Source organism: Temnothorax americanus, unplaced genomic scaffold (assembly GCF_048541705.1).
Source record: "Temnothorax americanus isolate GAGA-0224 unplaced genomic scaffold, ASM4854170v1 Scaffold20, whole genome shotgun sequence".
Classification (NCBI taxonomy): Eukaryota; Metazoa; Arthropoda; class Insecta; order Hymenoptera; family Formicidae; genus Temnothorax; species Temnothorax americanus.
The window spans coordinates 987,044-1,013,468 of record NW_027509339.1 but is presented as its reverse complement, the minus strand read 5'-3'; the positions used below and the strand labels follow the sequence as shown (position 1 = coordinate 1,013,468).

The window sequence follows — 26,425 nt, the reverse complement described above, 5'->3', positions numbered from 1 at the left end:
GGCGGGGGTGGTGGTGGGCCTCTATAGGTTGATCTGTTTCTATCGGATGTAATCACATCAGATTAAAACAGGTCATATATATCAGAGAGGATATTTAAATTATTTAAATTTAAAATTTAAAATTTTAATTTATATATATGTAGGATTTAAGGAGTTAATAGTATAATAATAATTGTATAATAATTAATAATCAAGGTAAATAGCGCGCGCGAGCGCGCGTCTGTGATTGTGATATCCAGTAAAATAAAATGTCACGTTTGTCACTTAAAAAAAGCCGCAATGCGCGCCATTTTCGATAATCGATATATGTACAAAGCACGAGTGGCACGAGTGACGAGAGTCCAGTTTCACGAATCTCCATTTCCATTCTCCCATTCCTCTCTCTTACCTCTCACCCCTCTCCGTCCTTTTGTGTCAAGCATCACGGCAAGATGGTGAGTGTCCGCGCGAATCCCTCTCAAAATCCAAGCTTTTCCACGGAATCTTGCACGATACGCGCCAAACGCCCGAGCGGGATGATAAAGCTGTCGATTCTGAATCCGTCTCAGGAAATATTTCGATGAACGTTGCGAGAAAAATTGACGTGCCGACATTTGGGGGTTAGACGCGTCCGGGTCCCTAACCTCCCGACGTTGCATATTTCGCGACTTTAATTTTCTCAGTCGAGCACACTTTCGCGATGACCGCGAAGATCCAACTATTCGGTGTTCCGCGCGACGGGCGAAAATTCGTTGAACGGCTCGCGGATTGTCGCGCGTCGCGGTTGAGGTTAGCGTACACATAACCACGTTGGATTCCTGTTTTCCAGTCGCTCGTAATTCCTGAGAAGTTCCAGCACATTCTTCGTGTCATGGGCACGAACATCGACGGTAACAGGAAGGTCATGTTCGCCATGACCGCGATCAAGGGTGTCGGTCGTCGTTACGCCAACATCGTCTTGAAGAAGGCAGACATCGATCTGGACAAGCGAGCCGGAGAGTGCTCGGAGGAGGAGGTGAGTCTTGCCATTTTACGTTCGTGCGAACCTTTGCTGATGTACTGAAAATAATTTCAGGTCGAGAAAATCGTCACTATCATGGCCAACCCCAGGCAGTACAAAATTCCCGATTGGTTCCTCAACAGACAGAAAGACATCGTCGATGGAAAGTACTCGCAGGTACGTTAACTATTAATTAAAAAAAAAAGAGAGAGATCAGGTTCTTTGAAACACGTAGGCTTTATTGTCGAAAAATGTAAAATGTAAAATCATACACTGAAGAGAAATATATTTCTCACATATGTAGAACCGAGCAATAGTATTTATTGAGAATCAACTAAGACGTAAAGATATGTTATAAAGTTACAGAGGTGATTTACAACAGTCATTTGTCTATCTTTGTGATATATCATACAAATTCCATCGCACAAATTCACGACTGATCGTGCAAATGTTCATTGTACGTTCAGCTGGTAGCTTGTGCAATAGCAACTGCACTGCTGTACATTTTTACCGCTCTTAATAGAATTCCTTATTCTCTAAAGTAAGAGGTACGAGTGCAACAAAAAATTTACATATAATTTTATGCTATTGTCGATAAAAAGTCACGGGGTATTTTTAAAACTTTATGCGTATGTATCATTTTGCAGCTTACGAGTTCCAACTTGGACTCTAAACTGCGCGAGGACTTGGAGAGGATGAAGAAGATCCGCGCTCACAGAGGTCTGCGTCACTACTGGGGTCTCCGTGTACGCGGTCAGCACACCAAGACTACCGGTCGTCGCGGACGCACGGTCGGTGTGTCGAAAAAGAAGTAATTTTATATACATATATTATGTACTATTAATAATAAATCTTTAAACGGTAAATGTGTTTATTCGACCACACGTTGTCAATCGTGAGAAGAAAAAACCGACTCGCGGTCGCGAGGCACAATGTTGAGTACAAGAATAATTTCATCGTGTTTGTGTGCTTTTAATCGTAGACTAGTGATTTATTTAAATCGGGATATCAACCTCTTGGTCCTGAAGTAACGAATCTTTCAAGCCAAGTAAGACAGTCATTATATTGATTAATATAAGCTGAAGGAAAGAAAAAACTTGGCGAGAGAGTAGTGCGCTAAATTGACTCTAGAAATGCAATTGACAATAGACGATAGCTTCTAAGTGCATTAACGACGTATAATAAGCGTCTCCAGGTATACTTTGGGCACCTTTCCTCGTTGATTGCCTCTGACTCCCATGTAGTAATCGTCGTCGTCGGGAATTTCATAAAAACCGATTACCTAGAAAAAACACATACGTGTCTCCCGTCTTTCTCTTTTTTCAAGATATATTTAATTTATTAAAGTATAACTTTGTACACGGTTTAATTAGTACATCGTATTGATTATAATACACAGGCACGCGTTATGTATAGCGTCACCATAGATACACATCGTGATAAGCGTATACAAAGCAATACATGAAAGATATGGTAGTCGTGACACAATAAATAAAATGCTCGTAACAAAGTAAAACGGTAGGCATTTATTTGATGATACATGCACTTGATTTATGCAATTTGAATAAATATACAATAACTCGTCCACGCACAAGTACGATCCGATCCGCTCGCGATATGCCCTGTGTGTATCTGCGTTATTTTACAAATCTGTAGATGTGAGGAATACGTGATACTAACGACACATCGATTAAGAAAGGAAATGTAAAACAGCAAATGTAGAAGTTCAAACAGATTGAAAATTACGATACAATAATATCTATCATGCACAATGTAATACGACTCAGTGTGTACAATCAGGATGTGGTTGTAACTGCAGATCTTTTAGGCAAAGACTTTCCTGGGCTAATTATTCGATTAATCGATATTTCGTATCACGCTTTGTAATTTGTAAGACAGGAACTAATTTCTTTAAAGGATTGCGTACAATATTCATTGATTCTCTGACGAACGATTTATGTATCATTAATCATACAATATTATTGATATTAATGCATCGCAAGAGTATCGCGAGTTTCAACATTCTCCTTTTTTTTTCTCTCTGACGATACGTAAGAATACGGGTTTTTCAAGCTTTCTTTCGAGAACAACATGTAATATCTTGCAAGTTAACAACGTATTAGCTGCTTGAAAATAAATGCATCAGTAACAGGGTTGTTAGTATTAACAGAGAGCTCTTAAAGTTATGCAAATATATACGAGCGTCTCGATTTGAAACGTGTACTTATAATAACGATAACGAATACTTAACTCTATAACGCGTACTAAAAGAAGTTCTCAACATATCTCGGGGCAGTATCTTAATCCTTTCGGGACGGATCTCTCTCGGACGGACGCGTCGGGTCCGAATTTTTCTTCTCAGAGCCTAAATCGAGAATCGAAGGGTCGACGACAGTCCCGAAAGATTTAAGCCTTAAAACGAGTCTTACACGGTCCGAGGGAGATACAAAAGAAAATCTCTCTACAATACATATTTATACAGAGTGATTAAAAAAGAAAAGACTAAATCACTGTAAGTAAGTGACCTTAGAGTATTGTGACTTAATCCGACTACAGATTCATGCCCTTCGCTCGAAATATCGCGCCAAACATGCTGTTCGCCTACCTAAATCACAAACTTCGTTACCTCGTCCTGCATGACGCTTAGCTCGCTAGGATCCCTCGCGTCGTAATTGCACAACACTCTCGCTCTGTCCTGACCGTTCTCGGCTAGTGCGTTGGTGGTGGCTGGTGGGGTGGTGTAATAGGGACCCCCAGATAGTCTGGGTAGGTAAACGACAAGTGAATTATAGTGCTATGATCTTATATTCTGTAATAAACTCGTGTACGAGAGAAAAACGCAAGGGTAGGAAAACAAACAAACTTGTAAGCAACTTTTACGAGGATCGTACACTGCCATACAACGCGAATGTATTGTAACATTCGTTTCACGTTTAATTAGGCACACCCTCACCGCCGGATTCTACATAATCGTTACTTAACAGCGAGCGAGATAAGTGGTAAATTGGGTCGATATGCATGCAATTCAGACAGATCGAATCTTGCATTAGAGATACTTTATTTGGCAAATTAGTCTGTTCTCTTGCGAGCATGTGTGTGTGTGTCTTCAATTTTACCGATTCAGTCACATGCATTATCGTTACACGATTCATCTCGATATCTCCTGATATTATGGGAAAAACGGAAATTTAATCTCTCCCCTGCAGTATATATAACAGATTATCAACAGATTATCGACATCCTAGTATAAAAACAAGAAAAGCGTGATATGTATCTACAATTATGTCGTTGTTTAGTTACATAGCGTTGTTATAGCACCGAGGATTAGTTTCTCTTGCCATTTATGGCCATTCTCGGCCGAGTTACGGCGATCCAAAGCAATTGTTCTCAAAGACAATACAAGAACAATAAGAGAGCAATAAGAGGGTAGTAATAGTGGTAGAAGAAGAAGAAGAAGAAGAAGAAGAAGAAGAAGAAGAAGAAGAAGATGAAGATAAGAGTAAACCGCACTGATCGCCGTAAATCGTTCACAGAGAAGTTTAGGATGCTCTGTCCGTTCTATTTCGCCTAAATATACAATTATATAACGTTATAGAGTATTTATTCGATAACAAGTCTGTAACGATTAAGTTCGGGACCAAGATTTTTAACGCGTACGTGAAGTAACTTCAACGGACGTCGCTAGAAAGGGAATATTGCGTGATAGCTAACGTAGATTCGTTAATTACCAACTGGATTCGAAATTCATAATAATCCGTACTCAACGCTCATATTCGAGGGGTTGAAAACTAAACTTTACTCATATCAGTGTCGAATGTGGCGGTAACGTAATCGGCAGATTCGGCGGTTACGGCCGAGTTTTGGGGGAGAGTGGGCGAAGGGTTTAGCTCGATCACTTCCTCGCTGTTGACTCTCAGCATAGGGCTCGGTTGACGTGCCCTGCAATTTACCAATCGTGCAAGCGAGAGATAGAGAGCGTAGCGGGAGAGAACGCGCGTCAACGGATAGCGCGGAAAGCCGAGGAAGCAGGGAGTAATTAAGATAACGAAATACACACAATCTGCATTCTATCACTACTCATTAGATGTTACAAAGCTCGGGACAGGGTGCTGATGTGGAAAGCGATTAATCGGCGATCATGTCGGCATTAGATCTGGTATAATTGATCACTGGCCGGCTTCACCGAGGTCAAGCTATCTTGAAACTTTAGCTATCTTTAATTCTGGCTGTCTGTCGATTAAAGGTCAAAGTTAACTGGGCACTCGTTGAAACCAGCCGTAACAGGTAATGTTCGTCAAACCGCAAACGCTGCATCTTCTTTACGGCGAGACATTTGTGTCGTGAAAAATTTAGTCGCGTCTTTTTGTCCAAATCTATGCCCGCCGCGGTTACTACAAGGAGAAGCGGAGCTCGCGAATCGAATACCTAAACGGTCATATTACTATTCAAGGTTTGTCAAACATTACTCACTCGGATCACCATAAAGTGGGATAGCTGTACAGAAATGTTGCGATAATAATATGCTGTACGAGGACAACGGTGTGCCGAATACGAAAAGTAGAATAGATAGAATAATAAATAAAAAATAAAAAAAATAAAAAGTGTGGGCAGCGAACTTACCCGGCAAGCTCGCGCTGCAGATCCTGCATGACGGCATGGCACTGCGCGTAATGACGTGCTTGCGCCTCCACGAATTCGTGCAGGCATCGCAAGTGTCCGGCCTGCGAGCTCGAGACACCCTCCAGCAGCAGTTTCACGATCTCCGCTTGTCGATCGAACTCCGATTGCGCTACCCTCAGCTCCCTCTCTGCCTGAGTGAGCAATGTATACATTTTATTTATTGCTTTCTGTATTTTGGTAATATTTGTTATCTAAAATAAAGTCAGGAAGCTAAAGTGACTGTAGCCATGAGACGCAGCTATCGCTATTGAATCCGTATTGTGAGAAAAACAATTCGTAGCTTCGCGATATTGAACAATGTTATTACTATTTTTTACTTATCTATATTTACTTATATATATTTGTATAAATAACGAGGAATATTATGATAATGCAATATGCAAACAATGTAATGGGTATGCGATAGGGAACTATTTGAATGTCTATAAAACTTAGTGGATATGGATAATGAAAATCTTTTTATCGTGATCGTATTGGGCTTGGATCTTTCTGAATCAAGAGAGCGAGCGAAACTATTGCGTCAATACCTGATCCAGCAACACTTCGGGTGATATGCCAGACTCCTATAAATCGCAGCAGTATGGAGGACAGAACACATCGTAAACGTATAGGACACATTTTTAAACGAAATCGACAATTAACGGTACTTACGCTCTGTTGGCCCAGCATGCTCCTCGCTTTCCTTACTCTATTTTTACACGCGTCCAGATCCAATCTACATTAAAACCGTATAACATTAGTGACGATACTTTTTTTAGTGCGCGACAGAGATATAAGTGGAGCTTTCGTCACCTTTTATTTTCCAATATCGCCATTTCCTTGCTGACAGTCTTCATTTCTCCGTCCAAGAACTTCCTCAGAGGCTGTATGTAACAATTAGCGGCAGTCCCTATGAAATCCCTTTCGATCTGCCCCAATCTCTGCTGGCACTGGCCGACTTTTATTAATGCGCTACCTAAAATCGAAATCTTCCCACACCAAGTTCTCTTTCGCGTTATACATGTATATCGGAATCCTTTTAACACTAACCGTAAGCTATCCCCGGACCGAAATCATTCCCAGCTTCTATCATATCGCCGCCTACATACTCCAAATTGCTCAACCTGTTAGGTCTCCTCTTATCGATCTTCTCAAAAAAGAAATCTTCAATCCTGTTACCTGCAAGACGTTATCTTAGAATTAATGATGAAATACAGATAAGATTTTGTACTGTTAAATACCCAACGATAGAACATCAAGTCGGTTGATACTTTATTAAGTTAAAATCCAATTAATTCGAGAGTGGTATTGGATATACCAGGATTCGGAGTAAGCACCGCTTCCATGTTCCGCAGTATCTTCTCCGTCCACGTTTTGGTGGCGTTTCCTCTCTCCGCCAGGTGTTCCAAATGCGCGTCTAACTCGGTCTTTTCCGAAGTACCCAGCGTCTCCTCCGTCATCTGAGAGGCATGAGAACGAACGCGACGCTCTTTTAATTTTTCTTGACCGATCTCTGACACATAGCAACACTCTCGACATATAGTATCCCTAACGTCATTGTAATATAGTCGCCAACACAAACAAATGCGATTTTACGGTCAAGTACAAAGTCCGCGACATTGTTGCAACGCTGATATAGCGTCATATAGGAGGATGACGCGTCCTCGTTCGATCGCGGAACGTCGACGACGTCGTTGCGCGTCGGGACGAGGTCAGGGATCTAGGTTAAACGGGGGACGTGTGGGATCCAGGGGATTTCGAGAAGAACGAGGAGCGGCCGTGGGGAAGCCGTGTCCAATGACGCGCGAACGCGCACGATTGTCGCCTTCGAACGTCGAGTGTCAACGGTTGACAGACGCCGAGACGGGCTCTCGACGTCGTGTGCGCGTTTTCTCGGCGCGGGCTCCCTCGACCTCGACTCCAGGTTGAGGAGAGAAAAAGGAGAGATTTCCCACCTGCACGACCCTGCTGAGGGCGGCTCCCGCATCCTTCACCAGCTTCTTCATGTTGAAGTCCATCGAATCCTCGCGAATCGGTTCTCTCACGAGAGCTCTTCCCCAGCAAACACCTAAACTCTCTCTCCTGACTCCTCGCCCCCCCTCCCTTTCTTCTGTGTCTCCCACGCGCTCGATGGCTTTTGTCGTGTAGGGGTTCATTAAATGCCTCAGCACTTCCGGAATCTGTAAGGTTACTGGAACTTTCGATCGGACGTATCTAGATATTCTTCATGCCTCATGACCGTCGGCTGAAGCTGCAAAAAATCATTTTTTTTCTTATCGATCGGTTTAAATTGAAGTCATTATTCATTCTTTCGTCAAAGGTATCGCGCGATACCACGTAATTATACATACAATTCATATAATTTTTGAAATGTATTTACACTCGATACGACATCGTGCGCTATTTTCGATTAATTTCGCTAAATAAAATTACTATCGTTTGACAATACGTATTTTATTAAATGCACCCCGAGTCGCAAAGCGAGTAAACGACTCGTTTTCTATACAGGGTTCTCACAAAACCGCTTTTGCGCCGCTTCATCGTCGACTTCCATTGACAAAACGCAAACCTCCTCTCTTCTTTTCGTTTCGAAAAAAAAGAAAAAGATAATCTATACCGCATCCGCATGTAACGTTGCTACTCGCCCGCTCGAAACCTCTATCCGACTAACGATTAACAATGTCCTCGCTCAAGATCAGGATTCCCGAGAACCCCTATCTGCCGCGCCTAAAAAACGCGTTAACTCTGAAAAAAAAAAGAAGAAATAGAAAAAGACTGATATGACGTTCAGACGCTCGTCAGGAGGCAGTAATCTTCGCGAAAAACTCGCGCCTGGAGCACATCGTCGGATGTATTGCAATTTTTATCTCTAATGTAAACAATAAGTTTTTATTAACTCAGTAGTTCCTATGACATCCCGTTGTACTCCGGTCGAGTGGTCATCTAATTTAACGCATTTTACGCTAATCCTTCCCTTACGTCCCTCAGAAAATGAACATCTTGTTTGATGTATGTACGACTCGTGAACGTGTGTCGGATGAATGTCTCGATTTTCGTGAACACGCCGGAATGAATCGCTGCGAGTGAATCACGTAACGCTATCCTGATCGAGCTCCTGCATGTTCGTTCAGAAACGTATTCGTCGATTCGATTCTTCTCACGGCTCGCTGTCGACCAATCGTTTCCGTGAGTTCCAAATCTCGTTTCACCGAACAGCCGCTCGTGTCGGAAACACACAGGCAGGATCTAGCGATACGTTCCCCTTGGGGGTTGGTACAAAATCGCTGAACAGGTTGCGAGACCTTAAAAAAAATGTAACTCGCTGAGAATGCAATCGTGCTCGAACATGTAAACGCATTTGGTGACTTGGATCTTGGCAATGCCAGTAATCACTCTCGTTACAACACGCATAACAGTCGTGTCCGTTATCTTCTTCCCGGGATTGTCCTTCCAGCAGTCGCAAATCGATACGAACTTGCGCCATTGCAATTAATATGACCGTTACAATAGACGATAATTATCATAATAATGCCGAATGATGCTAACGATCGTGACGCAGTGACGATCGTTTCGTTAGTCGGTTCCATGTTTGTACTGAAATTCGTGAAACCGTCTCTGATATAACGAGAGATCGAACAGTTCGAAAGCGGCCAACCGCGGGAATGTTTAACGTCTCGCGTCGTTCGTTAGCAAGGCATTTATTTCACGATAATCGGCCTACTGGCCGACCGTGATTGGTTGTCAATGCGACCTGCCGATCGCCGATAGCTTTCGCGCTCGCGCCCGGGCCTCCGTACGAATATTCGTGTACTCGAACCATAGAACGTTGGGGATCAGCGTCGTGTCGCGCAGCAACAAGAACTCCGATATTCGCCTGGGGGAACAGCAGAAATTAGAATAGAACGAAGGAATATTGTTGACATTACTTTCCAATTACTCACCACGAGACTACTATGGGAAAGAGCGGCGTCAGGACCGTGTGCATTATTACGAACCACGCTGTTCCCAGCGCAATCCCAATTAACGCACCGCAGAATACTTGAGTATTGGAGTGGTACAGCAGATACACTCTGCTGTAAGTCACCAACATGGCTGTGACGATGCATCCTATCGCTACTATTGTCCGCCAAAATCTCTCAGCTATCGTACAATTGTAATTTAATCTGAGGGGGGGAAAAAAAAACAAAGTGAATGAGCTGACAAGAGCGAGTGACACGATGGGTAATTTATGATGCTTGATTACCTAAAATATATAAAAAGTGTTGCGTATGCAGCGAAGAACCACATAAATTGTGCGTGCGTAGACGGCATGCCATACTCGGCGTACAGGCCATCTCTCTTTATCGGCCTCGCCTGGCGAATCGTGTGTTTCAATACATAATTTATACACTCATTGACAGCGACTCCGATAAAAAATACGATCTGCGATCAAAGGATGAGTCACACTTGCGAGTCGTAAATCGGCTCTACGTGTATTCACAACAATAACTTACGGTATGTAAATCTCTCCTAAAAAGTATTAATGTGACAAGACCCGCTACGATGGCAAAGGGTATTAGACTTATTACAGCCAAAAGCTGCCCGAAGACGTCTCCTGAAAATTTTAAAACGTAGATGATCAGTAACACACAGACACTCTTTTCATATCCTTTACAATTTCAAGCACAAGTCTTAGGGCTGTGGCACACAAGAAAAACTTAAGAAGTAAAACTTAAACAAATCATCAGTCAATTACAGTCAAGAACTTGAGGCATAACGTAAGCGGTAGCAAATCCAAATTGTTGATTTTTTTTTACCGCTCAAGTTTTTTTGCGCGCTATGGCCCTTAAATGTCATCGAAGGAAAGACCAAGTATCTGCAGCTTAGCGTAGCTCGGCGAGCATATGTTGACACAGAACTTTCTATCCAAAATTCAGAGATTCCTCGTCGCATTTCGTCGCACCGACATCGCTTTCCGCACAAATCCGAATACAATTAAGCGTCGCACGATGTCAACAAATGCCCGGCTGCAGCTCTGTTCCGTCCATGTGGCGAGGTGTGAAAAAGGTGAAAGCTCGGCCATGAATGAAACTCGTACCTTGCGGATACTCGACCAGTGTCAGAGACAACGGGACCCACTCGGTCTCGTCAGCGGCGCGTACGAAACGCGACGCGATCCCGTCCAACGGCTCGTCGGGCGATGCCATCGTTATCGCGGTCCTTCTCGAGGATGTGGCATGTCACTCGGCGGGAAGGGACGAACTAGAGGGGCGGAGGGGAAAGGGGTCTCGTATTTACACCCGCAACTACGAGATCGCGGCCGCCGCGTCGCCGTCCATGTCCGCTGATGTCCGCCTGTCCTGTCCCGTCGCTCACGTCGCTGACGCTGACAATGCTGGCATTGACCCTCGCTGGCCTCGCTTCGCTATATGCAGCGATGCAGCACGATGTCGACGAGAGGCGCCAAACGAAACGCCGTGGAAGTCGGCGAAAGTCGGAAGAAGCCCTGGATGTTCTCCTCCCCCTCTCCGAGCTCGATCGGTTAGCGATGCCACCGCGAATTTCTGGAGAGCTCGCGTATCGAGATCGAAGAAATTAGAATTCGATCGCTCGCGAAGATAAATTGAAGAAAAATTCAGGAACCAACAAATGAATATAGTTGTCCAAGGAAACAGACTTTGCCAGGTATAATAATATGGAAAAAAAAAACATTAAATAAAGTATAAAAGTAATTTGGAATATAAAATCTATGTGTAAAGATAGAATGGCATAATAAATAAAACTAGTAAATATATTATAAATAGTAGGTATATAATAAGTGGTAATCACGAATAAAAGACTAGTAAAGTAAATTAAGATAATTATTTTGCAGAATTGGAACTGGATCTTGTCGTAAATGCTGGCCGAAAACAATGTTGCAACCATTTGCATAGTTTGAAACAACACTTGAGTGAGATTTTTAGCGAAAGTAAGGCAGACTTTAGCTGCTAAAGTTCCACTAGATAGCGATGAGGGTTTAACGGAACTTCAGGCTATATGCTCATTATGCCCACTATAGAAAAAGTTAAAAGAGTCCTACAAGATTTATCGGTTTGTATCTCCAAACTCTTATTCAATTACTCTTTATTCAATTTTTTACAACGTATCTTACAACGCTAAAACCTACTTTACACGCACACGTCCTTCTTACTATTAATAACGTCTAATTATTCATGTTTCTCGCAATTCACAAGTGACACTTTGAGATCTTGCGTCACCAAGATCAATAAGAGAAAGACAGCATCAATCAAAGTCTCGCATGAAAACGGTAATGAGTTAAAAATGTATAAAAACCGGCAGTCTATTGCAGAGTCCGTATAAATACCCAGTTTCAATTATTTCCGGTCGAGCTGACGAAATTTACATTCTCTTCATTAGTTATTGCCATGCTAATAATTAGGACTGTAAATCGTGTAGTCGAACGGAAATAGAAATCCCATGCAGATCGATCGTCGACGATTGCCATTTAATCGCACAATACACAGAACGCGTTTATCAAAAATGATAAATATAATAAATGATAAAGTAGAATCGGACAACTTCACATTGCAAAGATTCAACCACTTCAAAAACGCGAGTATACCAAATGCAGTAGTGTATCAATAAGAGAATTTAAATTTTCAAGAATTTTATACAGATGGCAAATCACTTATTAATGGGTCGGTACCCATATAAGTCGATAAATCGGTCGATACTCATGATAGCATTTGCAGAATTTGCACCCACAATTTCCCCCATTCGCCAGCGTTTGGTCATTTTCATTCGATGTACACTGACGATCGTGAATACAATAATCCTGAAACGCCGCACCTTCCAATTCTGAGGCCTTCGCGCGGAAGAACATTGGACTCCGAATTCGATTAATACGTCCTTGGGGGAATAACAATATAAACCGACAAGTACGTACAAAGTAGAAATATACGAAAGTCAGAGATTACAATTTATGAACGTCCGCATTAGATTACATTTTCTAATTTGTATTTATAATTTGACAAATAAAAAAAAAACTTTGAATGGAGCAAACCTCATTTACAGCTAAATAAAAATTAAGAAATCTCCATCTCGTTTTTTTATTTAAACTTAGGGAAAGAGTTACATATTTTATATTGTTTTTAAAACAAATTAGAAATGAAGAAGCTTTATTTAATAGAGGAGATTACGTTTTCAATAGATGATTCGATTTCTGGAAATTATAAATCAGTGGATCAGGGCTAAATGTAGGACGAGGACAGCCACATAACGTTTTCTCTCTCTTTCTTGCGTTATAATGCGGAAGGTATTGTTTATTGTATAGTCTGTAAGCTCCATATGTAAATTAGAATACGATTATTTATGTATTTTTTATTTAAATATACTTATGGCTAGACGCAGTTTGATTTTTTAATTAAAAAATACATACATCGTATTCTAATTCACATATGGAGCTTATAGACTATACAATAAACAATACCTTCCGCGCGCATTATAACGCAAAAAAAAGAGAGAGAACATTACGTGGCTGTCCTCGTCCTACGGTATGCATGCACGGTACAAGATGCATGCACAGTTTATGGTTCAGTTCAGTCGGGAGGACGTAAAAATAGGCGGAGAAATAAAGGGCGTACGCACGTTCACGTAACTTTCGCAGATACACATGCTTTTGCATAACTAAGGAACAATAAGCTTTTATTTTTAAACAGGAAATCATCCGTTATCTCATTGTGATTCATTATAAATATTAGCATGTACAAAAGATGACGAGAGACAAGGCTGCGAAGGCGCGAACACTGCGCTTGCGTTTATAAGCTAATGCTTTTGTTTCGTGTTACGTTTACATAATTCTTTTATATGTTAGTCCTGATGAAATTAATTAAGCGCGACAGGGATAGACGGATTACATCGGTCTGCCCATGCCACGTCCCATCGGCTGCTGCGGGCCGTCCTGACTGCTCTTGGGATTCCTGATAGTCTCGTCGACGGAGAGAATGAGGCAGGCGGCCTCCGTGGCGGCGGTCAACGCGTTGATCTTCACTATCGCCGGCTCCCAGACGCAGCACTGCATGTTGTCCGCGATGTCCTCTAAATTTATATCGACGCCGTACCACTGCATGCCTTTGTGATGCTTCTGGCGCAATTTATTCAAGATATTCGTCGCATCGAAGCCGGCGTTATCGCACAGTTGCCTGTAACCGTGATATTTATCGTTAATTACATCTCGTTAATGTTTAAGTGTAAAATAATGTAGCAGCCTATCAAGCAAAAGACCAAGATTTGATCCCCGCCGCTCGGCATGTCAAAATACAAAAAGATTCGTGTAGAAAAATATGTTTTCACCTCGATAGAAAGAATTGAAAATGCGAATTGAACAAATAAATTGTGCGTTCCTTGGAACATCCAAAGAACACGAATACCGTGCGCGCGAAATATACCTCGGAATAACTTCGAGAGCTCTCGCTATCGCTCCTATCAACAGCTGCTCCTTTCCGGCGATAGTGCGTGAGTGATCGCGCAAAGTCTTGGAGATCTCCATCTCGATGGCACCCCCGCCGGCGACCACCGCGTCGTTCTTCACCATGCGCCTGACGACCATGATTGCGTCGTGAAGGGACCTCTCCGTCTCTTCTAGAAACTGTTCCGCGCCTCCGCGCAGAATAAACGTGCACGTCTTCGCTCGCGAACACTCGTAGAAAATGTTGAACCTGAAGACACATATACAATTAGAAATCGTTACGCCTGATCGTTTTATAATATAGAGTTAAACAATACGAATGCTCGATCGTCATTTGATCACCTCTCGCCACCAATCTGCTTCTCCTCGAAAATCTGGCACCTTCCGAGATCGGAGTCCTTGATGCCGTGCACCGTCGTTAAAATTCCACCGCCGCACGCCTTCATCGTTCTCTTGAGATCCTCGTCGGGCACCCTACCCGCGCAGAACATGTCCCTGTCCGCGAAATACTGCGTTGCGACGTCGCCGATCGGCAACGTGGACAGCACCACTTTCGCGCCGCTCTTGTGAATCTGATCGAGCTTGTCGTAGAGAATCTGCCATTCCGCGTCGACGATCTTCTGATACTCCGCTACATTGTCCACGCGCACTTCCGCGTTGTCCCGTTCCGCCTTCAATTCCAGTTCGATATTCAGCAACGCGATCTTGCACTGCTCGTATTTTTTCGGTTGCATTTCGAATCCGGCGTACGAGAAGGTCTTTTTAAAGGCCACTCCTTGGATCAGCTCCGACTCTTCCAGCGCGCCTCCAGAAATCTAAATATCATTCAAATATTAATTATTCCAGCGCACCGAAACCTTTCGTAAAATAAAAAAATGGCGTAATCGCACACCTTTTTAATACCGATCATGTTAAGAGGAAGCAAGTCGTCTAGCATCATAACAGCCTTGACGACCAATTGGCTGAAATGTTTCTTCTGTTGATGTATCAACTTGGAGCTCATAGATGTGGCCGCGCATTTCTCCAGGAGCTCAATCTGTTTGCTCAAGTCGCTCTTGTCTATCTTGACGCTTAGCTCGTTAATTTTATCTACGGCTATCTGAAGCGCGCGACGGAGGGCCTTGATGATTATGCGCGGGTGTACGCCCTCCTCTATAAACGATTTCATCTGTTTCAAGAACTCCCCCGCTAGCATAACCACGCTGGTCGTGCCATCTCCAACCTGTCGAACAATGACATATTCAATTAATCGTTCCTCGTCTCTTTACTCGCTATTTTATTTTATACAATTGTAAGGAAAATGTTTGAACGCTCATGAGACAATCGCACATCTTCGGGATATTGCCAGTCTATACGTTCCATATTTAATATCCTCTGAATGTCCACTAGCGTAACGTTATCCTCGTTACGTTATTGCCGAGCCTAAACTCGTTTTTCAGAGAACGTGGACAAGCGCAATAATAATGGTTCTCACCTCTGCGTCCTGCGACTTCGCAATGTCCACCAGAGTCTTTGCGGCGGGATGAACGATATCCAACAGATTCAGGATGGTCGCGCCATCGTTGGAGATGGTGCTCTTCCCATTTTGATCAACTATGAGCTTGTCCATGCCGCGAGGGCCCAGGGTGGTCCTGACGGCGTCCACGACGATCTGGCACGCATTTATATTGGATATCACTTGTTGCTTTCCCTGGGACGCGTCCGTGCCCTCTTTCAGCAAGATTATTTGAGGTTGCTGCAATCAAGGAGAAATATTGGAACGACAGACATAGTCAGAGACATTTAACCCTAAGCAAATGCACAGGAAAGGTACCGTCGCATATTTCCCCATTCCGACACCGACAATACTTCTTTTTTTTTTTTTTTTTTTTAGGTAAATCGCGGAGCACAATAGCGCGATTGAAGCGAGGAGCGAGGTCATTGAAGATGAGAAAAACGAAGATCGGGATCCGCGATCCGCGATTCATTTGACGATCTACATCGCCGATCGCCGGAGTCGATAAACAAGAACGGAGGGTGCGGCGTGAAATGGGGGGATTTTTCAGTCGCTCTCGGGTGAGAAGGCGTGAAATGGGTTGCCTTATAAGGTTATAACATCGGACTGGAGAGCCGACGAGGAACCGACGGGTTGCGAAAGCTGCGAAGTCGACTCGTCCGTCACGAGGTATTTCTCCTCGAAGGGACGTGACGTTAAATAAGATTAATAAGGGTGATGATAAGGGGGCGAGGCGCGAGTCGAGGGTCGAGGGTGAAAATGAGGCACGAGGTACTGCACGAGTGCGTCATTTTGAGAACCGGCTCTGTGAGGCGAGATCGACGTGGGATATGTCGTCGAAGATGCGATTAGGGACGTTTTCTCGTCCTCTCTATTGAAGCTTACCATCTTGGAGTCTCTCTTCCTTCACGAGGTGGTTTCTATCACGCGCGCGAATTCGCGAATTTAATTTTCTTCGCGATCGCCCCGATAGATCAACGCGAGCGGTGAACTGCGGTGAACGGTGACGAGCAGAAAGCACGCGTTCTCGAGAAATAAAATGCCTCCTCGCTGCTGGATTTGTCCGGTTTTCATCTCGGCACTCGGCTGGCCAACCAGATCGCGAGACGCACCTGTCAAGCGCGAGAGAGATAATAAACGTAGTGAGAAAGAGAGAGCTAAGTATCTCTATTGTCGACTATTGTAATGTCTATCTATTAATGCAGATTAATTTTTATCTCGATTTAACTTACTTTTTATTTTTATTTTTTTTAATTCTTAGAATTAGAAAAAAAATAAAAAATAAAACAAAAAGAACAAAAAAAATAAGACAAAAATTTTTTTTATAGTTCTGTGAATTATAAGAAAGAATGTTTCGGAACGGAGCATATAAAATTGGATTAGGAATGGAGACCACCCTTATAAAAACAAGATCGCGCGTTGAACGTCGCCCCTAGTGCCGCCGTCCGCGGCTCCGCGGCGCGGCCGCGGTGGGCGCGAGCCCCGCGATGTTTTCAGGAAGTGACTTGTTTGAGGAAGGTCTCGTAATCCTTGACACATACCCAGCTGACGATTATCTATTATCCTCTCAAGGACGCTTCCGCCGGGCGCTCGATCGCGCTGCGCGGCGCGTGGCACGTGATTGCGCCGATTGCGGGTCTTAAAAGTCGCGTTATATTCACACCGTCGCGATTCGCGATATGCGACAACGAGGACGAGCCGTGCCAGGAAAGTGAGGTGTTTAAACGAACGATTTTCTTCGTAAAACTCATAACTTTACGATCTCTCGCACGAACAAGCGAGTCAATTTAACTCCTTTGACGCTTATCGACAATTAACGCCGATTAACAATTTTTGTTTGCACGATTTTAGGAACCGCGTGCGGAATCCGAGGGCTCGCTCTCACGTTTCGATTACGTAAAACGTGCGGATCCGAAGCGTGTTTACGTGTATGAATTATTGTGCATATCTCCGCGACGCGGGACGGGATGAGACCTCCATGCGCTCTCGCCACGGGTTTATTTTTAAACGTCGCTATATATGTATAGATCTGTCTCTTATGATATTGTGTAATAACACCGCTCTGTCATCACCTGATCCCGGGGAAACGACTTGATCGGGGCATCGGGGATCCGGGCGTTCCTCAGTCGTTCCCGCGCTTCCGCATCGCGCCCTACATCCCCGACGATCGATACGCGGACGGGTTAACGGGTTTACCGAGACTCTCTCTCGTCGCCAGTTAACTTTCTTCTCCCCCCCCGCCGGAGCCAAACGGTGACGAGGAAATCGCACTCGAGATCTCGAGCTCAGCCGATCCTTGGTAAAGTTATCGTCGCTCCGTATCAGGACATTTTCCCCAAGTGTCACTTATCAGCGCTTTTGTAATTTAATTTGTTCTCCATTTATCTCTTTCCATTTAAGTTAGGAAGGAAAGCCTCTGCGAGAGAACGAGAGCCTTCGGAGAGTCTGCGATTTAACGCGTCCGTTGTATTCGGCAACACCAAATAAATTGACTTGGGAACCGTCGATTTCTCATTTCTCGCTTCTGCACTTGATTCCGCGAGGCATTTGGAGAAAGTTCAAGGTGATGAGCTGCCGGAAATGTCAACGGGGTTCTTCCGAGGCCGCAGGCGCGTCTCTCGTGGAGGACGAACGTGCGAGAGATCGATATACGTTTAAAATCTTATACTCGGGGTTCAAGACTTAAATTATTTGTTTAGGATCTTTTGGATGTTCTCTCAATGCAAGAATCTGAAAATTTTATTTTAGTGCAATCAAGTAGAATACAAAAAGAGAAATTTATACATATATATACATATATATAATTTATTAACTTTAGCTTACATGCTGAGAAGTGAACTTGATTTACAATTTTTCCTTAACACACTTAGGTTCAGTTCAACAGTGGCCAGTTAGCTTAACTAGTAGTTAACTCTCACTCTCTGTCTCTTTTTAACTCAAAGGTTAGATAGAGACGGAGAGTGAGAGTTAACTACTAGTTAAGCTAACTGGCCACTGTTGAACTGGGCCTTATTGTTAAGTAAAACCATCCATGCAAACCTTCTAGCTTATTACTACCTATATATATACATATATATATATATATCCTTCCTTGCTCTAATAGTCTCTTTCTCTCTCTCCACCGAGAGCTCGACACTTCCTTAACATATTCTATTTTACACTATCCACTTCATTTTTCCATATTCTTCCCAATAAGAAATTTATATATACAACGCATAAAAATGTAAAAAATAGATTTGTGTACATACATTGTGCAAGTCCCTTAAATTTGTTGAAAAATCCGCAGACTCGTATTATTACACAAAAAAAGACGAGCATTTGAAATTCTGCTGCAATTTTTCGAATTGAAAACTTTACCGAGTCTTTTTTTCCTTTGGATTTTTCAAGGATTTAAACGGCCGCCGTTTTTAGTCTAGCGTGCGTCGCGAGGAGAGGGAAGTCACGCGGGGAAGATGAAGACGATCTGGGTAATCGGCGGGCCGGGATGCGGCAAGGGGACGCAGTGCGACCGTATGATCGAGAAGTACGGATTACTTCACTTGAGCAGCGGCGATTTGTTAAGGGCGGAAGTCGCCAGTGGCAGCGAGAGAGGCGCGTCGCTCCAGGATCTCATGTCCAAGGGACTGTTCGTGCCAACGGTACATAATGTTATTCGAATTTCCATTTATTGATCCGACCATTCGAGTCACCAGCCAATTGCCTTGCACTTGTTAATTTAAACAAAAATGTAGATATAAAAGAAATATAAATATAATGTAAAATAGGATTTTGTTGCGAGAAAATAAGATTGAGGAAACTGCGCGCGTGCCAGAGATGCAAATAAATAAATAAATAAAAATAGAAAAAGATATATATATTCGCGCGTCTTACGCGAACGAACCCGGTTTTTCTCAGTGTGAAGATCATGTGGTTTCGCTAGGACATTGTGCTGGCGCTAATAAAGGAACAGATGGACAAAGCTCGCGCGGAAGGAACTACGAAGACCGGATTTCTCATCGACGGCTACCCTCGTGAGAAAGATCAGGGTATTCTCTTTGAAGAAAACGTAAGAAGCTGACAACCTTCTCTCTTTACTGTCTGTCTCTTTCGTCTTGAACTGTCGACATGTTGCTGTGCAGGTGTGCCCCGTCGATTTAATTATCTTCTTCGATGTAGCGAATGACACCCTGAAAAAGAGACTCTTCGGACGCGCCGCTGTGTCTCATAGGGCGGACGACAACGAGGAGTCGATCAAAAAGAGAATCGAAATATTTAATGCGAAGAACAACGAGATCGTCGAACATTACAAAGACAAAGTTGTCAGAGTGAGTTTAGAATATTTTTTTTTTTTTTTATCTATTCCGCGACCGTCGCATATCTTACAAACTTGTGCAAAAAAAATTGATCGTTCCTTTTCAGATTAATGCGGAAGGAACAGTGGACGAAATATTCGCCGAGGTAACGAAAGCGTTGGACGCTTTATTAGCTTAGATACGTTGCACTGGAAACTTTCAAAGAGCTGCAAGGGAGATTAGTTGGTCTTTAAAAAAACAAATCGTTACCAAAGTTTATTACATTCTAGATGACTTGTTGGAGACTCACTCGAATGAAATATACGCGTACAAATTAGGTACTTTTGATTGTTAATTGTTGAATAAAACATAGAACTGCTTTAAGTCGCAACAACATTTGTATCGTTTATTCCAACAATCTATTATTTAAGCAAAATTTTTTAGTTTCAGTTTAATCGTGATCTCACGAAATAAATTAAGATTAAATTAAAGCAAAAGTTCAACTTTTAATACTTTTGGCAAATTGCACAACTATGGGCTTATCTTTTAATATATATCCATTCGTTTCTTCGAGAGCCATTTTTGCTTGCACATCATTTTGTAAAGTGACAAAGGCTTGCCCTTTCATTCTTCCTTCTTGCATGAGACGTACGTCGTACCTGCAGATATTAATAAATATACATTATGAGATAGCATTATAAATCGCATATCGCAAAGTACTCACTCATTCTCGGAATCTTTCAATCCGGCGATAACGTATCTTTGATAAATGTAATGTAGATCCTTCGCTTCCACTTGCTTCGCGAGATTCTTTATGTAGAGGCGATTCGAAGGCTTGCCCGAGTGATAATTCTTGAACACGGGAAGCAATCTCTGATCGTTAGCGGATATCTTATTAGCCGCCAATTCTTCGGAAGTTATAAACTTCTTTTTCTGCGTTTCTGCATCCTCCTCACTATCTTTGGCGTCCTCGGGAGCTTTATTAGCCGGGAATATTAAACCGAATCCGCCGTCTACGGCCACAGTGCTGTCTCGATTAGCAGCTGTTGCCTCCAGCGACTTGTCCAGAGTTTTCAATTCGATCTTGAGATTTTTAGTCTCCCCGCGTTGAACGGATTCGAACATATCTTCCGGTTTGAGCACTTTTTGCGAGGACGAGGGAGTCACGATATTTTTGGCAGGATTCACGAACTTTGGAATTTTCAAACGCTTCGTAGATTGCGGCCGTTTTCTCTTAACAGGGATAACTTCTAGGGGTCGGACATTATCTTCCCCATCTGATTCCAACTCGGACTCCTCTTCCTCCATTTCCCTTTCGTCCACGCGCTCGTGGAATATATCTAAAAAGGAAGAACGCTATATATTCACTTAATCACTGTCGATCGTTATTCATATAATTTCGTTACTACATACCTTTGTACTTTTCCATATCGTACACTTCCCTGAGCATAGGAAATTCCGCATCCAATTCTTCAAAGGGAGGAGGTAGATTCATCTTATTCATCAAATGCAACACCTACGCATACATGCAACAGCTGTAATGCTGCCGATTAAAATTCTATTAAAACACAACGTCGTAACGAAAACCCAACGGTTTTACCTGCGTGTAGAAAGCTGGCTGAGTCAACAACTGTACGGCTATCCTTATCAATGTACTTCTCGTCGGCGTCAGGTATTTGTATCTTATGTTTGGCGGCGGCGACTGACCGAACTCGTGACTCATCGTCCAATTGTTCAATTTTCGCAGGAATGCCTGGACGTGAGACTTGCCGACGGCCTCTGGTTTCACGTCGCCACTCGTCGGTGCTTTGCGTTCGACGTCTTGCTCCGAGAGCTCAGCGGGTACAGATCTCTTGGCATACTCGACCGTTAGATATTGCCCTCTGACATTTAACTGATGCAGACGCAGCAGTGCTTCCGACGCCAATTGTTGGGACGGGAATTTGGCGTAGGTGACGGTATACCTGCCGAACGGTCGTACCGTTCTGGTCTTGGCCGCGCCATATTTCTGCAATAATTCATCGCGCCGCTCGTCAGAAAGTTGCGGGGGCAAATGAAGAATCCTCAGCGTGTCGCACGCCTAAAAAATACATCGGCGAAACTCGGATATAGAATTCAATGTATCTATGCGAGGTTAGAAACGTAATTTTGATTTATAAAAATCAAAGCTTGAGCTTTCGATCGATTTAATAATGCCGTATAAAATATTATTGTATTTACTGGAATCATTTTTGATGATATTTTCTGTTGCACTTCCAATAAAAGCAGGAGTAGTCTTCACTCGAGTTGTTATCAACAACTCCGACGAAATGTAAACAAACTGGAAGTGCGGCATATGGATGCTGGATGCTGTCACGTTTGAAAAACCCGGCTACTTCCGGTTGGAATGTGTCACGTCTAGATATTCATACACCCTGACTGTAGATTTGGATAATATTATATTATATTTTTTTTATATTAATATACAAATATATATAGAAATAAGAGCTAATTGTTTGATAAATCGGTAATAATTTAATACATATACAACATTTCGTAATGACAATTTTATATTTAGTATATTTGATAAACGCACTTTTATCAGGTATACAATTATTTTTATTGACGATGGACAAAATTTTATATTGCCAATTAATAATGCTTGTGCTTTTTAATTATCTTCTGGCCCACGTAAGATGATTTTTAATAATGTATGGTGTCGATATTAGCGGATTCTTCTTTAACTGACAGCCAAGGGATACGAGATGTCTAGACGCGTTCTAACCGGAAGCAGCCATTTCTAATCGCGAAAGCGTCCTCGACGCCAAGTCTTGGAACGTAATATTCCGTGCGCGTTTCATCTCCTTGGTAATCGCCATCGCATTTTGAGTATTTAAATGACAGGAAAGTTTCGCATGAAAGTTTGAAAAGAGAGCAGTCTTGAAGAAAGAAAGTGAAAAACAGCGACAATTGAATCGCATTCTTACAGGGACGGTAGAGATCGAGATCGCACGTGAGACATGCAGTCGGAATTTTATACCTCTTGTATCAAAATAAACGGGATACCTGTTCTCCCACCGCTAGTAAGTACCTACTCGTTAACCAACGCTGGTTTATTATTTGTACAAAATCGCTTTACGTTGATATTACGCCGTTTTCAGATGACCGACACCCTCAAGGAGGAAATGAGACGTTACAGGTCTCTGGCGGTCAAAGTGGAAGAGAACTTGAGGGATAGACGGCTCGTTAAACGCGTCAATCGAGATAAATACGTGCAGGCTGACATAATGGAGCCGGTAGATGAAATAAGGAGTATCAGATACAGTTCGGACAGCGACGTGTCCAGCCGTGACGTCGCTACCAGCATTGACACCAACAACAGCGACTCGCATTCCAAAATGACCATTGTCAAGCCGCAAGACGCTGTCGAAATTGGAGATGATCGCGATATCCAGTCCCCCATATCAGACGTACAGCATTCGCAATTTCAAGTTTGTTTAACGAACAACACTGTTAACGATTCGAAACCTATAGCTGCTGCGACTGATCATAATAAATGTATCGATGCAATAGAGGTGGCGACGCCAGACGAAGATGTGACGTTAGCAGAGAGTTGGAAGCCCGAGGTGCCCAGAACGCTGGACGTAGTTCCAATAACGTTAAGTAACGATGAGGAAGATACCTCTTCTTCCATAGGGGTTTCCAAAGAAACTGAAGATCCACCTAAATTGTCACGTCAAGGTTCTTACGTATTGGATACACCCAGTCCCATGTTGCTCGCTCACATGCATACAGAATTAACTGACGAAAACTACGTTCCCACACGTGCCACTGATGTATCGCAACGAAAACAATGGAACATCGCGCAGCCTAAGGTGGAGTGGGAAAATAAACAATTTATGGCAGAAGGTGTTGAAGCTTTAAGTAAGTCGGAAGGTACAGCAAAAAAATCAACTCTTCAGCATAGAGAATCCGATAGTTCGATAGAATCACGTCAAGAAATCAAATCTAATGGTTCTACCAAAGGGATAATCGTTGAAGATGCGTGTAGATCGGACGCCACGCCAACTAAACATAATCGTAGATCTAACGCAGATGTTAAGAAGCAAAGTTCCTTGGACAAATCAGAGAGGGACAGTGACACCAGCGTATCAAATTTGTCGAGTAGAGAGTGCGCGGAAGATACGAATGGTCCTAAAATTCAGTTGTCTCGCATAGATGAGAAGCAGCGTAGTAAAAAAGAAAGTGTCACGGAACATCGCGATTCAAATGTCCAAACGAAGTCTTCCACGCCGGATAAGCTCTTGATGGTCTACAAAGAGATCGAGGAGATGCACAAGAAGCAGATGATGGAGCTGATATACCGTCAGCGGAAAGAGCAATCGCTGCTGCAAGCGGAATTCCAGAAGCAACAGATGCTCTTGTTGGCCGAGATACGAAAGTGTGCCTCTGGAAGTCCGCGTCAAGCGAACGCATCAAACGCTGCGTCGAATCGATCGTTGTCGAACAACGAGGCAAGGCAGCAGTCGAACATAAATTCTCCCAGCAATATACCGATGGAAGCGCATCGTAATGTTAAATTACCGTTGGCGAATCGAGTGATCGTATGTCCGTTGGATTACCTCTCTCCGAGAAATTTATACCTGCTTAAACATCAGTCCTTTACCGCGGACAATTCTCCGGCTCTCGATTTTGACTTTACGAGAAAAGTGAGTTTATGCGATACCGCGTATAATAATAATAACAACAACAACAACAACAATATCAATAATAACGGTAATGACGATAGCAGCAGTTGCGAGTCGCGCGATCTTATTGTATGTAGGAATTCCAACGTGAGCCGGCAGTTATTTCCCTTAGATAGCAATACCACGCATGTACCGGTGCTGGACACCACGGCATATCTCGATAAACACGTGAGTACTTTTAACACATCATGATTTTTCTAACGTATTTCAATGTTTCGTTTTTGAGAGAAACTCATTAAAATTTATGTTACTGTGTAGGTACGGGCGGTGAATATCATCAACGCTTACACACGTGGTTACTTAGTGCGTAGATTAATGCGGACCGAGCGCGTTATCACGTTGAAAAAGATATATAAGGAGGCGTTGCAATGTATGCTTAAGTTACACGTTGACGCGCCCTTAAACTCGGCGGAGGTGGACTTCCTTCATCGTCTCCAGTTGCAGGTAAATTAAACACTTGTTCCTTCGCTTATAAAATTATTTCACTGTTCGTATTTAGAGATTTTTGGTCGCATAACAATTAAACGATTTATCGTTTTCAAGTGTGACGCGGCGTCCATGAATATAGTGGAATTATTCGCCCAGTCGCCGACGAAAAGAATGAAAGTAATCGCGCAGGATCGCGAAATCAAGGAGTCTCGAGCGGAACGCCCGACTTCCGCTCGATCGTACTCGTTCGCCACTCAAAAGACTTTAGCCAGAAAGAATCTGAAGGAATTCGAGTCCACGTAAGCGTAGCTCCTTTTCTCATTGTTGCGTTTCGTCTATTTTATATTGTACATATTATATTGACAATTGTGCCTTTGTTATTGTTTAGAATGGCGAAGTACCAACGACCGTTGGTCGTCAAAAGGAATCCCGTTAGGTCTAGGTGTCAAACGTGGGCCTCGGATATGAGAGACAGACTTACGTCGCCAAATCCATTGCGTAAGCTTTCTGTATATACTTTGGTTACGCGCTTAATTTTCTGTAAACGGGTGAATTTAAAGGCAGACATAATTTTGTATTGCAGATCAGGGTATCAGGAGAAGCACGAGCACGGGAGCCGTACGGAAGCCGTGGCGATGACGAGACAGAGTGCCTTACGACGTTGATTAAGCGACACCGTCAATTCCACTGCGAGAAAGCGGAATCTACACGCGCGGAGTATGACGGATTATATCATTTGAAGCGCCTCGCGTTTCGCGTTAGCTACTCCTGCCTTCGAGAAGCGCACTAGTGCCTAGTTCTTCTGATCAATTTATTTTATATCAAGGTACCAATGCCTGGACACGTACCAATGTCTGGACATTTTTATCGTTTTAATCCTTAAATAAGTCTATAATAACGCGAATTAAAATCAAAGAGAATCCAAGATAAAAATATTTTTCTCGCATTATGTTTATATCTTTGATTTTAACTCGTTATACTTATTTAAAAACTAAAATGATAAAGGTGTCCGGAGACATAGGTCTTGAGCGTCCCGGCACTGGTACATTTTACTTTACTATCGCATTTCTCTTGACTGATACATGACACTTATCTGTGATACGTTTATATCCAATATATATATCGCTTCCTATTTTCGATTTATTGAAGCCAAAACGAAGATTTATAACGCCAAAGCAAAATATACAGACGATAAATTGATTTTATTGTCGGGAGATTAATTACGAGGATAATCCTCTCTCTAATAAAGAATGCTGCTTTTTTTATGTTGAATCGTGGTGCTGTGCGAATTGCTGCCCCCCCTTGCGTCATCCCCCGCGCCGCGTCGTTCGAATTGTCACGTACGAGATATCCGGTCCACCTTCGTAGACCGTCTATCGTTATTCGGCCGTTGCGATTTAAAGGGAGAAAAATCTCTCG

At 42.9% G+C, this 26,425-nt stretch overlaps 7 protein-coding genes and 1 long non-coding RNA gene across 20 annotated transcripts; 4 read left to right on the top strand and 4 right to left on the bottom strand.

The window, feature by feature from the left end:
* The first annotated feature begins 290 nt into the window (after nucleotides 1-290).
* On the top strand, nucleotides 291-1,845 carry Rps18 (ribosomal protein S18). Its single transcript, XM_077406118.1, has 4 exons — nucleotides 291-434; nucleotides 809-994; nucleotides 1,055-1,156; nucleotides 1,627-1,845. The coding sequence occupies exons 1-4, from the start codon at nucleotides 432-434 to the stop codon at nucleotides 1,792-1,794; spliced, it is 459 nt and encodes a 152-aa protein (XP_077262244.1). The 5' UTR covers nucleotides 291-431; the 3' UTR covers nucleotides 1,795-1,845.
* A 4-nt stretch (nucleotides 1,846-1,849) lies between these two features.
* Endob (SH3 domain containing GRB2 like, endophilin-B) lies at nucleotides 1,850-7,794 on the bottom strand. 7 transcript variants are annotated; one of them, XM_077406101.1, is made up of 9 exons: nucleotides 7,594-7,755; nucleotides 6,957-7,098; nucleotides 6,689-6,817; nucleotides 6,452-6,614; nucleotides 6,311-6,374; nucleotides 6,187-6,222; nucleotides 5,600-5,790; nucleotides 3,606-3,741; nucleotides 1,850-2,261 (listed from the first exon to the last, which is right to left on the bottom strand). In XM_077406101.1, exons 1-9 carry the CDS (start codon nucleotides 7,654-7,656, stop codon nucleotides 2,148-2,150), a joined length of 1,038 nt encoding a protein of 345 aa, XP_077262227.1. In that variant the 5' UTR covers nucleotides 7,657-7,755; the 3' UTR covers nucleotides 1,850-2,147. The 7 variants fall into 7 exon arrangements, with proteins under 7 accessions (XP_077262227.1, XP_077262230.1, XP_077262228.1 ...); XM_077406104.1 differs by having other exon boundaries at nucleotides 3,585-3,741; nucleotides 7,594-7,754; XM_077406105.1 differs by lacking the exon at nucleotides 1,850-2,261 and adding an exon at nucleotides 2,485-3,440 and having other exon boundaries at nucleotides 3,585-3,741; nucleotides 7,594-7,754.
* A 282-nt stretch (nucleotides 7,795-8,076) lies between these two features.
* Nucleotides 8,077-10,851, bottom strand: LOC143897429 (dolichyldiphosphatase 1). Of its 2 annotated transcripts, none has more exons than XM_077406111.1 (5): nucleotides 10,716-10,851; nucleotides 10,132-10,232; nucleotides 9,882-10,060; nucleotides 9,580-9,801; nucleotides 8,077-9,512 (listed from the first exon to the last, which is right to left on the bottom strand). In XM_077406111.1, the coding sequence occupies exons 1-5, from the start codon at nucleotides 10,822-10,824 to the stop codon at nucleotides 9,380-9,382; spliced, it is 744 nt and encodes a 247-aa protein (XP_077262237.1). In that variant the 5' UTR covers nucleotides 10,825-10,851; the 3' UTR covers nucleotides 8,077-9,379. The 2 variants fall into 2 exon arrangements, with proteins under 2 accessions (XP_077262237.1, XP_077262236.1); XM_077406110.1 differs by lacking the exon at nucleotides 10,716-10,851 and adding an exon at nucleotides 10,435-10,674.
* Nucleotides 10,852-11,160: 309 nt separating this feature from the next.
* Nucleotides 11,161-12,714, top strand: LOC143897435 (uncharacterized). Its single transcript, XR_013256922.1, has 2 exons — nucleotides 11,161-11,302; nucleotides 11,490-12,714. It is a non-coding gene; the product is annotated as an uncharacterized LOC143897435 (long non-coding RNA).
* A 590-nt stretch (nucleotides 12,715-13,304) lies between these two features.
* On the bottom strand, nucleotides 13,305-16,621 carry Cct7 (chaperonin containing TCP1 subunit 7). The gene is made up of 6 exons (XM_077406099.1): nucleotides 16,465-16,621; nucleotides 15,559-15,819; nucleotides 14,977-15,306; nucleotides 14,427-14,899; nucleotides 14,065-14,334; nucleotides 13,305-13,818 (listed from the first exon to the last, which is right to left on the bottom strand). The coding sequence occupies exons 1-6, from the start codon at nucleotides 16,465-16,467 to the stop codon at nucleotides 13,530-13,532; spliced, it is 1,626 nt and encodes a 541-aa protein (XP_077262225.1). The 5' UTR covers nucleotides 16,468-16,621; the 3' UTR covers nucleotides 13,305-13,529.
* Nucleotides 16,622-17,058: 437 nt separating this feature from the next.
* On the top strand, nucleotides 17,059-20,234 carry Ak1 (Adenylate kinase 1). Of its 6 annotated transcripts, none has more exons than XM_077406115.1 (6): nucleotides 17,059-17,295; nucleotides 17,431-17,878; nucleotides 18,991-19,217; nucleotides 19,499-19,624; nucleotides 19,698-19,883; nucleotides 19,978-20,234. In XM_077406115.1, the coding sequence occupies exons 3-6, from the start codon at nucleotides 19,032-19,034 to the stop codon at nucleotides 20,047-20,049; spliced, it is 570 nt and encodes a 189-aa protein (XP_077262241.1). In that variant the 5' UTR covers nucleotides 17,059-17,295; nucleotides 17,431-17,878; nucleotides 18,991-19,031; the 3' UTR covers nucleotides 20,050-20,234. The 6 variants fall into 6 exon arrangements, with proteins under 6 accessions (XP_077262241.1, XP_077262243.1, XP_077262238.1 ...); XM_077406112.1 differs by having other exon boundaries at nucleotides 17,061-17,295; nucleotides 18,967-19,217; XM_077406116.1 differs by lacking the exons at nucleotides 17,059-17,295; nucleotides 17,431-17,878 and adding exons at nucleotides 17,980-18,096; nucleotides 18,129-18,142.
* LOC143897425 (RNA-binding region-containing protein 3) lies at nucleotides 20,100-22,262 on the bottom strand. Its single transcript, XM_077406100.1, has 5 exons — nucleotides 22,071-22,262; nucleotides 21,451-21,930; nucleotides 21,264-21,366; nucleotides 20,575-21,190; nucleotides 20,100-20,509 (listed from the first exon to the last, which is right to left on the bottom strand). Exons 1-5 carry the CDS (start codon nucleotides 22,077-22,079, stop codon nucleotides 20,350-20,352), a joined length of 1,368 nt encoding a protein of 455 aa, XP_077262226.1. The 5' UTR covers nucleotides 22,080-22,262; the 3' UTR covers nucleotides 20,100-20,349.
* Nucleotides 21,851-26,278, top strand: LOC143897423 (uncharacterized). The gene is made up of 7 exons (XM_077406098.1): nucleotides 21,851-21,983; nucleotides 22,819-22,912; nucleotides 22,991-24,745; nucleotides 24,836-25,021; nucleotides 25,121-25,305; nucleotides 25,395-25,504; nucleotides 25,590-26,278. Exons 2-7 carry the CDS (start codon nucleotides 22,850-22,852, stop codon nucleotides 25,643-25,645), a joined length of 2,355 nt encoding a protein of 784 aa, XP_077262224.1. The 5' UTR covers nucleotides 21,851-21,983; nucleotides 22,819-22,849; the 3' UTR covers nucleotides 25,646-26,278.
* The last annotated feature ends 147 nt before the right edge of the window (nucleotides 26,279-26,425 follow it).